A 12,048-nucleotide genomic window follows, 5' to 3' on the forward strand; every position below is an offset into this window, starting at 1 on the left:
TGCCATTAACCTGGCCATCTGCTGCACTTTTTCAGAGGACTTGTAGGAGTTTCACACATGCTTGATGCTCTACGAGCAGAGTTTTCATGTCAGGTTCCCTTAGCTCATTCAAATGCTCTTCAGCTAAGAGCTGATTAACTTCTGCTCATAACTGAGACAATACGGGGCAACTCCACTCAAATTTGGTTTGTGCAGAATGAGTCCTGATGTTCAAAATCCTAAAAGGAAATTTCTTTATCCCTGAACCTACTCTGTGGAGATCTTTTCATAAGCAGAACCGTTTGACAAATGTTATCATAGCCAAGGCTAGAACTGTCAACGTTTTCCAAATCTTAAAAGTGTATTTTTCAATTGCAAGCAAAAATAATAAATAAGTTTAAAAGCAGCAAGCTGTGCCTGTCCCTTGGGCCAAAGGGAGTAGATTAGCTCTATTAATGTAATCTTCTCTCCTCTTTTGTACCCTTTTTTTTTTCCTTGTCGTGCTTTTGATTTGTTTTCTTCTGAGCATTCAAAAAAGGAACAACTCCACACACTAGACAACAGAGCCTCCCTAATAGCCTCCAACAATGCCAATTCCTAGTTTGTGAGGAGTGGATGGAGGGAGGTTCAAAAAATAACGGCCAATTTTGGAACAATTTGGGACAATGCCTATGTAACTAAATTGGACAATTAAGCAAGCTCCAAGAGTCTGTGGTTGCCGATGATTTATCTAATCCAAGCCCTGTGTAAATGCTCTAACTTGCTTCTCAGTCAGGGACTTGTTAATTTCCTTATGCATAGGCTCTTATGTGCCCATCCTTACCATGTGCTTGGATTGCTTGTTGTTCTAGAACACTATGGAAAAAAATAAACATTTTCCTGGCATCTAACCTGACTTTTGCCTAAATATTTTATAACACTGCCTCACTGTCTGAATGCAATAAGTGACAAGAGTGCTAACATCTCTAGATATGACAATTTTCCTGCTTATAAATCCTATCCCAGTCACATGAAGTATTTTTCTTCAAGAATGTAAAATGCAATGAATGGTGAATAAAGACATGTGGTTTAATTTTAACATCTCTTATATGTTTAGACCCTAACCCAAGCCACTTTGAACCTCCACCTACAAAGGCAGAATATGGAAGCCACAAGTACATGTTAATTCAGAACAAGGTGAATTGGTATGCAGCACTGCAACAATGCCAAATGTCTGGATATCAACTCGCCAGTGTCTATAATGAATCTCAGCATTTGTTCCTGAAGAGCTTGGTGAAGTCAGATGGTTTTCCTCTTTGGATTGGCTTGTTCAGTCAAGATGTAAGTTTTCTAAAAAGGCACATTGCACATCATCATAACTATATCACATTAATATAGTACCACAAACAAAAATCAGTTGCTGCTTAAAATTCTACCCAACCTAAACAAAGGTGTTTAGTAGCTTTTGTTTTAGAGCTTTTGTTTCTGTTATTACATGTCTTTGCTTGTATGATAACCCAGCAATAGGTCGAGTCTGAATTTTGAACTGGAAAGTAGAAAGTTTATGAGAGCAATCTGGGGTAACTCAGTCTGATCTATTGCTCCTCCCTGTGGAAAGTCCCTAAAGTGTGATCTGTTGGTTTAGCATCCCACTTGGAGAAAGTCAAGTAGACCTTCACTTTATATAATAGTGTAAATCAGGCAATGGCAAGTCAGCAATCTGTTTTACATAGGACATACAATACAGAGACTGTGCAGCAAGGTGATCAGGAAACATTGCTTCGTAAGCTGAGTACTGAAGTCAGGAATTTGGTGCAAGTGGGATCTCTCTGGTAAATATTTCTCAAACTGTAATTCAGATTAACATTTAAAATTTGACTTAGAAATTGAAAACTGCAAAAGAAACTGCAAGCTAGTTAACATGCATAATTAACAGAAACTGCCTGTCAGTGGCAGTTATCTGGCAATCAGCTTAGAAGTAGTTGCCTGAATAAGTGTAAATTACTGTATCAAAAAGCTGATTTAGCCATCGTAACTTGGGTATGAGTAATATCTCTATATAAGTAGACAGCGTTTACTACTAGTATGGAGCACAGAGATCGGGGGAGGAGAATGCATTGTAAACTGTGTGTTAAAGTGGAATTTGTTGTAAAGGAAAATAAGGTGTTGCTTTTTATTCTTGCAGTTTTACCTTCAGTTCCTCTTTTTGCCTCCAAGCTAGAAGACTGTAACTTGCTATTAATTTACTGATTCAGTAACTGGTTAAGTAGTCAACTAAATAATTAGTGATAGATATGGCAGGGCAGGCGCTCTGCAATGACTTCAATATGTGGGAGTTTGTGGAAAACACTGCAGCCCCAGACAATCTACCTGCAATAACTTAAGCACCTACAAGCTGGGCAACTTTGGCTTAAGAGTTACTGAGCTGGAGTCTGAATCGCAGACTTAGTGGAGCATCAGGGAAAGGGAGAATTACCTTGACACTATCCAGGAGGCAGCCATGCCCCTTGTGTTAAGTAGAACTTTAGAGTTGGCCAGTGGACAGGGATAGCAAGGTGTGACTGCAAGCCATACAGGTATGGAGGGGATCAGGGATGTAGTGATGGAGGAGCCTCAGCCCTTGACTTTCACCACAGGTACAAAGTACTTGTTATCTTTGTGAATGAAAACAAGGACGGCAGGGTAGTTGGGAAGACTGACCATAGCACCATAGTGCAGGAAGCCATTCAAGTGGGGGGAATTAAAAGGAGAATGGTAGCGATAGGGGAAAACATGGTCAGGAGGGATAGATGCTGTTGTCTGTAGCTGTGATTGGGAGTTTCAGAGGTTGTGTTGGCTACCCGGTGACAGGGTTAGAAACCTCTCACAGCTGGAGACGAACTTGGAAGGGGCGGGGGCGATTCCAGTTGTTGTGGTCCATATAGGAACCTAGGACATAGAACTAGAAATGATGTTCTGCTGAGAGTGTTTGAGGGCTTGGGTTCCAAAATTAAAATGCAGAACCTCAAAGGTAATTATCTCTGGATGATTACCTGAGCCACATGTCAATTGACTTGGGGTCAAGCAGATTATTAAGCACATGACTCAGAGTGCTGTGAGAAGAAGGGGTTTTGACTCATGGGGTGCAAGCATTAGTGCTGGAGCAAGAGAGAATTGTCCCTTTGGTATGGGCTGCACTTAAACCCGGCTGGGATCAAAGTTCTGGTGAATCATATAACTGGGGATATGAATTGGGCTTTAAACTAAAAGATGTGGGGGCATGGTCAGATGGAGGGAAATTTAGAAGTCCAAAGATGAAGTCGAAGCAATAAAGTAGTGTAGCAATTTGAATAGACAAGTGGAATGGGATATATATATAAATAAGTGTGAAAGACCTTCCACCTGACCCAGACTACATTCTTGTGACAGACTGTATTTACAATGAACAGTCTTTAGAGTCCTTGCTGAGGACCATGAAGGAACTTACAAGGAACAATAGCTGTATCTTATGTTGCTATGAAGAGAGGATAATAGGAAACAACCGTAAAATAGAGATCAGTTTCTTTGAGCTTTTGCAGTCTGATTTTGAATATATATGTGAGCTTCTCTGGCTAGGCCACCACTTATTGCCCAGTACACCCATGGTATTGTTAGGGAGGAAGTTCCAGGATTTTGACCCAGCGACAGTAAAGGAACGATGATATATTTCCAAGTCAGGATGGTGAGTGGCTTGGAGTGGCATTTCCAGATAGTGGTGTTCCCATATATCTGCTGCCCTTGTCCATCTAGAATGGTAGCGGTCGTGGGTTTGGAAGGTGCTGTCTAAGGAGCCTTGGTGAGTTTCTGCAGTGCACCTTGTAGATGGTACATACTGCTACCACTAATTCCCATTGAATCCAGTTTTGCTAGGGTTCCTTGATGCCATACTTGGTCAATTGCTGCCTTGAAGGCAGTCACACTCACCTCTGGAGTTCAACCTTTTTGTCTATGTTTGAACCAAGGCTGTAATGAGGTCAGAAGCTGAGTGGCCCTGGCGGAACCCAAACTGAGCATCAGTGAGCAAGTTATTGCTAAGCAAGAATCATTTGATAGCACCTCCTTCATTTTGCTGATCGAGAGGAGACAGATGGGCCAGTAATTGGCCAGATTGGATTTGTCCTGCTTTTTGTGTACAGGACATAGTTGGGCAATTTTCCACATTGCTGGGTAGATGCCAGTGTTGGAACAGCTTGGCTAGGGGCATGTAGAGTTCTGGTGTCCAAATCTTTAATACTATTGCCGGAATATTGTCAGGTCCCATAGCCTTTGCAGTAAGCAGTTCCTTCAGCCATTTCTTGATATCACATGGAATGAGTTGAATTGGATGAAGACTTGCATCTGTGATGCTTGGCACCTCCAGAAGAGGCCGAGATGGATCATCCAATCAGCACTTCTGGCTGAAGATTGTTGCTCCTCCACCCCAGTCAAAAGCTTATTTTCCAGCAAGAATGTAATATGTTAACAAATAATTCAATTTCACCCATTCAATACTATCTTTCAAGGTCAAGATCTCCCATTCGTGTGTTTTATGAGCTAATCAAGCCGGCATAAGGAAAAAAACCCATCGGCTTCACTAATGTCCTTTAGGGAAGGAAATCTGCTGTCCATACCTGGTCTGGCCTACATGTGACTCCAGGCCCACATCAATGTGGTTGACTCTTAAATTCCCTCTGAACAAGGGCAATTAAAGATGGGCAATAAATGCTGGCCTAGCCGTTGACGCCCACATCCCATGAATGAATTTTTTAAAATGCTCACTTGTTCTAGCAGGCAATTCAGGAGGCTCCAAGTAAGAGAATGCCTGGCTTTTGCTAAATTAAAATCAGGCAGCTTGAAGAACAAGTGACTCCAAACCACAGTACTATATTGATCAAGATCTAAAAATGGGTTGTTTTCTTGCTATCTGGGACAATGTTTTGCAGAAAAGTGAAAATGTGAAATTAATTTTAAAATTTGTTTTCCATTTCTTTTAGAATAGTTGTAGCAAAGCCAAAGTTAGAAATGTATGAGTACATTCCCCACTCATCATTAGTTTTGAGCTGCTACTGTAATTTGATAAACATAACACTCGATGTATTTAACAAAAACATTTATCTAATGCTTTATCATGTGGTGGGGATGTCCCTTGGCACATTACAGCTACTGTAAACGCAGCTACTCATTCAACAGGTAAACATAACACTAATTTGCTCACCAGTCCAAAAAAAACAAAATTACTTAATGGCCAAGCAGTTTAATTTTTGTGGTTTTGGCCAGTTACAATGGGAGGATTTCCTGCATTTCGATAAATGATGCTATGGGATAGTTTACCTCTTCCTCTGTTAAAAGATAGGGCCTCAGTTTAAGGTCTCATCTTAAAGATTTAATTTTAATTAGCTCATTGCAGTTGTCCCTTTGTTTTAATTTTCCTTTCTTTATATTAGGAAGGATCAACATTCGAATGGTCAGATGGAAGCAATCCAGAATACAAGCCTTGGGAGTATGGACATCTTGATTCAATTGGCAATTGTGTGTTTATGGACACTAAAGGTTTCTGGAAACGTGCTAGTTGTGACAGCATGAGTGAAGGAGCTATATGTTTTGCTTCGCAGAGTAGAAGTATGTATCAAAATCTGACAAAATAATTGATTTTTTTCTCAGAGTTGTGAAAGCAAACTGTTTTCATCTAACAGAAGTCTTATTCAGAATAACTTTTTAATAAGTGTAACAGCATTATTTATAAAGGCAGATTACTGCGGATGCTGGAAATCTGAAACAAAAAATGTTGAAGGGTCACACGGACTCCAAACATTAACTCTGTCTTTCTCTCCACAGATGCTGTCAGACCTCCTGAGTTTTCCCAGCATTTTTTGTTTTTGTATAGCATTATTTATATTACATAAATGTCAGAAAATGCAAGTAAAATTTCTAAAAAATAAGTCTCTTTCTCATTTCGGCTTGCAGCCCAAACAGTAACTCGTGAAACAAGCAATATATCAATGAACTTAATTTGCCAAAAATATTTTTAAAATTTCAGTTATTCCAAATTCATCATTTTTTCACTGGAACATATAGGGCTCATATATCTCATAACTAACATCACTGACACCTTGACTACATAATGCAGTTTCCTGGTTCCATTGTAATTTATTAATCAGAATGCTAAGCTTCCAGATAACTATGAAGCATTTTCATGCTGCTTTATAACATAATGAAGCAGATACTTGCAGACTACTCCTGGTAGGTGTCTTGTGCTCAGATGCTTGAAATACCAATTATGTTGGCATTCTCCATAGGAACATAAGAACTTAAGACTTAGGAATAGGAGTAGGTAATTTTGCCCTTCGAGCCTGCTCCACCATTCGATAAGATCATGGCTGATCTGATTATGGTCTTAACTCCACTTTCTTGACTGCCCCCATAACAGTTAATTTCCTTGTCAAGCATGAATCTATCTAACTCAGTCTTGAATAAAGTCAATGACCCAGCCTCCACTGCTTTCTGCGGAAGAGAATTCCACAAACTAATGACCAATTGAGATGGGAAAAAAAGTCCTCATCTCTGTCTTTAAAGGGAAGAAGAGAAGCCTCTTTAAAAGATTAGTGGTAAGCCAGAGGATTGGGAAAGTTTTAAAAACCAACAAAAGCTAACCAAAAATAATAATGAAGGAGAAGTAAGTAATATAAAAACAGACAGTATGTGCTTCTTTAAATATATAAAAAGGAAGAGAGAGACCAAAGTGAATAAAGAATAAGGCTGGGGAAATAATAATGGGCAATCAGGAATTGGCAGAGGAGTTGAATAAATGCTTTGCTTCAGTCTTCATGGTAGAAGATACTAAAAACATTCCAAAATAACGAAGTAATCAAGGGGCAAAAGGCAGGGAGAAAATAAATACAATAACCATCACTGGAGAAAAAGTACTAGGGAAACTAATGGGGCTAAAAGCTGATGATTCCCCTGGACCTGATGGGTTGCATCCTAGGATATTAAAGGAAGCAGCTACAGAGATAGTGGATGCACTGGTAGTAATCTTCCAAGAATCCTTAGACTCTGGAAAAGTCCCAGAGCATTGAAGAACAGCCAATGCAACATTCTTTTTCAAAAAGGGGAGGGGGATACAAAAAACAGGTAACTATAGGCCAGTTAGCTTAACATTTGTCATTGGGAAAATGTTATAAAGGATGTAATAGCAGAGCATTTAGAAATACAAAATCTAATCAAGCAGAGTCAGCATGCCTTCATGAAGGGGAAATCATGCCTAACAAATTTATTAGATTTCTTTGAGGAGGTAACAAGCAGGATAGATAAAGGGGAATCAGTAGATGTAATATATTTGGATTTCCAAAAGGTGCTCGATAAGGTACCGCACATAAGGCTATTTAATAAAATAAGAGCCCATGCTGTTAGGGGTAGTATATTAGCATGGACAGAGGATTGGCTAACTAATAGAGGACAGAGTTGGGATAAGGCGGGCATTTTCGGGATGGCAACCTTGTAACTAGTGGAGTGCCCCTGGGATCAATGCTGGGGTCTCAATTATTTACAATATATATTAATGACTTAGATGAGGGACATGAATATACTATCGCCAAGTTTGTGGATATCACAAAAATAAGTGAGAAGGCAAGTGGTGAGGATGACAAAAGGAGTCTACAGAGGGAGATAGACAGGTTAAGTGAGTGGGCAAAAACTTGGCAGATGGAATATAATGTGGGAAAATGTGAGGTTATGCACTTTGGCAGGAAGAATATAGGAGCTAAGTATTAATTTAAATGGAGAAAGACTGCAGAAGGCTGCAGCACAGAGGGATTTTGGAGTCCTTGTGCATGAATCCCAAAAAGCTAACATACAAGTTCAACAGGTAATAGAGAAGGCAAATGGAATGTTAGTCTTTATTTCAAAGGGAATGGAGTATAAAAATAGGGAAAACTTGCTAAAACTATACAAGGCACTAGTTAGACCACACCTAGAATACTATGAACGATTTTGGTCCCCTTATCTAAGGAAAGATATACTGGCATTGGAGGCAGTCCAGAGAATGTTCACTAGGTTGATTCCAGGGATGGAGGGATTTTCTTATGGGGAGAGGTTGAGTAGATTGGGCCTGTACTCATTATAGTTTAGAAGAATGAGAGGTGACCTTATTGAAACAAGATTCTTAGGGGGTTTGACAGGGTAGATGCTGAAAGGTTGTTTCCCCTTGTGGAGGAATCTAGAACCAGAGGGCATAATCTCAGAGTAAGGGGTCGCCCATTTAAAACAGAGATTGAGAAATTTCTTCTCTGAGGGTGGTCAATCTGTGGAATCCTTTACCGCTGAGGGCTGTAGAGGCTGGGTCGTTAAGTATATTCAAGGCTGAGATAGACATTTTTAATCAGTAAGGGAATCGAGGGTTATGGGGACAAGGCAAGAAAATGGAATTGAGGATTATCAGATCAGCCATGATCTCATTGAATGGTGGAGCAGACTCTATGGGCCAAATGGCCTAATTCTGCTTCTATGTCTTAAGGTCTAAAATGTGTCACCTAGTTCTAGCCTCTCCCACATGAGGAAATATTTGCACATTATCCACTCTGTTAAGTCCCCTCATGATCCTGTAAGTTTCAATAAGATCACCTCTCATTCTTCTAAAATCCAATGCGTATAGGCCCAATCTGTTCAACCTTTCTTCATAAAATAAGCCCTTCATCCCAGGAATGAGTTGCATGAACCTTCTCTGGACTGCTTCTAATGGTATTATATCCTTTTTCAATTAAGGAGACCAAAACTGTACACAGTACTTCAAATGTGGTCTCACTAATGCCCTGTGCGACTGTAGCAAAATTTCCCTACTTCTATATTCCATTCCCCATGCTAAACAACATTCCATTTGCCTTCTTAATCACTTGCTGCACCTGCATACTAACGTTTTATGATTCATGTATCAGATCCCTCTGTATCACTGAGTTCTGCAGTCTGTCTCCATTTTAAATAGTATCCTGCTTTTCTATTTTTTCCCGCCAAAGTGGACAAGTTCACATTTTCCCACATTATTCCATCTGCCAAATTTTTGCCCACACTCTTAACCTGTCTATATCCCTTTGCAGACTTTTGACTTCCCTTGGCAACTTAGTTCCCTACCTTTTATCCCTACTGTCTGCTTCCTGTTAGCTAACCAATCCTCAATCCATGCTAATATGTTACCCATACACCATGAGCTCTTATTTTGTGTAGTGACACTAAGGTGTTGCACTTTATCAAATGCCTTTTGGAAGTCCAAGTATACACCAAATTTACCAATTCCCCTTTATCCACCTTGCCTGTTACTTCCTCAAAGAACTCTAATAAATTAGTCGAACATGATTTCCCTTTCAGCAAACCATGTTGACTCTGCCTGATCACATTATGACTTTCTACATATCTGCTATAACCTCCTTAATCACGGATTCCAGCAATAATGGATTCTAACAATTTCCCTGTGACAGATGTTAGGCTACCTGGCCTATAGTTTCCTGCTTTCGGTCTCCTTCCTTTCTTGAATCAAGGTGTTATATTAGCTATTTTCTAATCAACTGGGACCCTTCAAGAATCTAAGGATTTTTGAGAGATTATAACTAATGCTTCTACTATCGTTGCAACTTTTTTTTTTCAGATCCTAGGTTGCAAGCCATCCAGTTGATGGACATGTCAGTCTTTAGGCCTAATGGTTTTCCCAGTACCTTTTCTCTGGTGATGGTGATTGTTTTAAGTTTCGCCCCTTTCACTTATTGATTTTCAAGTACCTTTGAAAAGTTTTCTGACTCTTCCACAGTGAAGACAGACACACAATATCTGTTCAATGCTTCCACCATTTCCTTGTTTTCCATTAATAATTCACCAGACTCTCTAGAGGACTAACACTAGCTTTAGTTATTCTTTTGTTTAAATACTTGCAGAAACTCCTACTATCAGTTTATATTTCTTGCTAGCTTTCTTTCATACTCTAATTTCCACCCTCCCCTTTTTTGTTTAGTCATTCTTTGCTGGTTCTTAAAATCTTCTTTGCAGATTTGTTCAGTGTTTCTTTCAATAATGCTAGCTTATGCACCATAATATGTACTTGCAAATAACAATTTCACACCATTGTGTAATATTAGTAGCATTTTGCATCTTGTGTTGGGAAAAATATTGGGATAGCTCCTAATTATTCAAATTGACTTCGGTGAGTGGGGTTCAGTTGGATTTATCGTACAATTGCACAATGCTGAACGTAATGAAAATATGGTGCTGCCTGACTGAACTTTTATGGTTTAATTTTTTACTTTAATTATTATCTGCATAAATTTTATTTTTGGTGGAGGGAATATAATTTTGCCACTATTGCTTCAGCAATTGGTCTCCAAGAGGTTCTCAAGTGTTTTTCCTTCCCTTATCCAAGCTGGGAAATGCTGTACTTGTTAAGCTCAGTGAAACCTGTGTGACTATTGCTGAGCACCATTGCCATGCCCCTGGCACAAACATCCTTGCAGGGAAACTTTTTCCAGACCATGTGGAATATATTAGTCTAACAGGAGTTAACAAAAAGTATTTGTTCCAATCAATTAATATATTTTAAGGTAAAGTGAGTTTATACAATTGAAAATATCTTTTTGCAGGAACGTTACCTAATCAGCAGGAAAAATACTCAAAATTCTGCCCACAGAAAAATGGGAAGTCGCCATGGATTAGATTCAGAGAATACTGCTACGCATTCGACATGGGTTTATATAACTGGTCTATATTTACCATGGACGAAACCAAATCCATTTGTCATCAGCTAGGTATGTTCTGCTTCCATGTTTGGTGCAGTTTACTGGAGTATCTGGTATTGCTGAAGAAAACATCCAGTATCTGTGATGAGGTGCTCTACGTGTATTGTGTATTAGATTCATTATTAGTTGAAAAACATTGCTTTGAGTTTGTGGGGTTTTTTTTTTGCAGTTTAATTTAAGACACAATTCATAGTAGTTGATGTAGATCTATTCTGGAATCTCTAAAATGCCTGTTTAGGCCGCCCGAAGTTCAAAGTAATTAAACTTAAAATGTTCAGAAATGAAACCTATATTGTACAACCCTGAATTGTACCAACTGTACGTAATCATCTCAGTGAAATCTTTAAGGACCAAGAGTATGACATTCAGTTAGATTATGACTGATTTGTACCTCAACACCATTTGTCAACCTTTGCTCCATATCTCTTACCTAACACAATTCTACAGTCTTGACTGTATCTACAGCCTTTTGAGGCGAAGAGTTCCAGATTTCTACTACACTTTTTGAAGGAAAAATGCATCCTGATTTTTCTTCTGAAGAGACTAGCTCCAATTTTAAGATTAAATCCCTAATTTCTCTTTTTTTGTCATCTCACCACCCCCCAACAAGCCAGAGGAAATAGTTTCCTCATATCTACACTATCAAGTCAGTTTTAACAGCTTGATTGGATCACCCTTCAATCTTTTGTAATGAAGAAAATACAAGTTTATGCAACATGTCCTCATACTTCAACCCTCTAAACCTAGTATCATTCTGGTGAAACTGCACTGGACTCTCTCCTGGCCAATATGTTCTTCCTGAGATGCAGTGAATAAAACTGGACACAACTCCAGATAAGACTTGGCCAAGGCTTTGAACTTTACAACGGAAGCAAAAGTTCCTTCTTTTTGTTCCACCCACAGTCCATTAAACTTTTTGATTGCCTCTTGCACCTGTACGATTCATTGTATCTTACTGTTTAATAAATATTAGTATTAAGGAACTTTTGTTTTTATTGTTAATAGTAAAATACAAACTTTTTAAAATCTAGATCCCTCTGCTACTATCTTGAGTATTAAGGACAGGGAAGAAAATGATTTTGTAACGAGACAAATACAAGAAGAGCACGGAATCACTGGACGGATCTGGCTGGGAATTGTTCAAAATCGTAAAGGTAAGGGAATGTGTGTGAGCAATCAAAAGAAACATTTGTACATGTTAGAAAAGTTGAATTTATTTTTAGATATAGTTATATATTTTTATTTACATACTGTGTATATATGAGCAGTGATTTTATTTTTTACATGCAACTCTGCATCTTCTAATTTATTCTCTTCCATT

The 12,048-nt window shown here is 38.8% G+C and overlaps 1 protein-coding gene across 3 annotated transcripts in view; it reads left to right on the forward strand.

Moving 5' to 3' along the window:
• The window catches only part of ly75 (lymphocyte antigen 75), a 151,001-nt gene that overhangs the window by 132,202 nt on the left and 6,751 nt on the right, over positions 1–12,048 (forward strand). For all 3 annotated transcript variants that reach the window (XM_041200864.1, XM_041200865.1, XM_041200866.1), the window contains 4 exons: positions 1,076–1,299; positions 5,400–5,574; positions 10,572–10,736; positions 11,759–11,881. In XM_041200864.1, coding sequence (XP_041056798.1) covers positions 1,076–1,299; positions 5,400–5,574; positions 10,572–10,736; positions 11,759–11,881 — 687 coding nt within the window. The remainder of the gene's footprint in view (positions 1–1,075; positions 1,300–5,399; positions 5,575–10,571; positions 10,737–11,758; positions 11,882–12,048) is intronic.

Source organism: Carcharodon carcharias, chromosome 12, assembly GCF_017639515.1.
Source record: "Carcharodon carcharias isolate sCarCar2 chromosome 12, sCarCar2.pri, whole genome shotgun sequence".
Lineage (NCBI taxonomy): Eukaryota > Metazoa > Chordata > Chondrichthyes > Lamniformes > Lamnidae > Carcharodon > Carcharodon carcharias.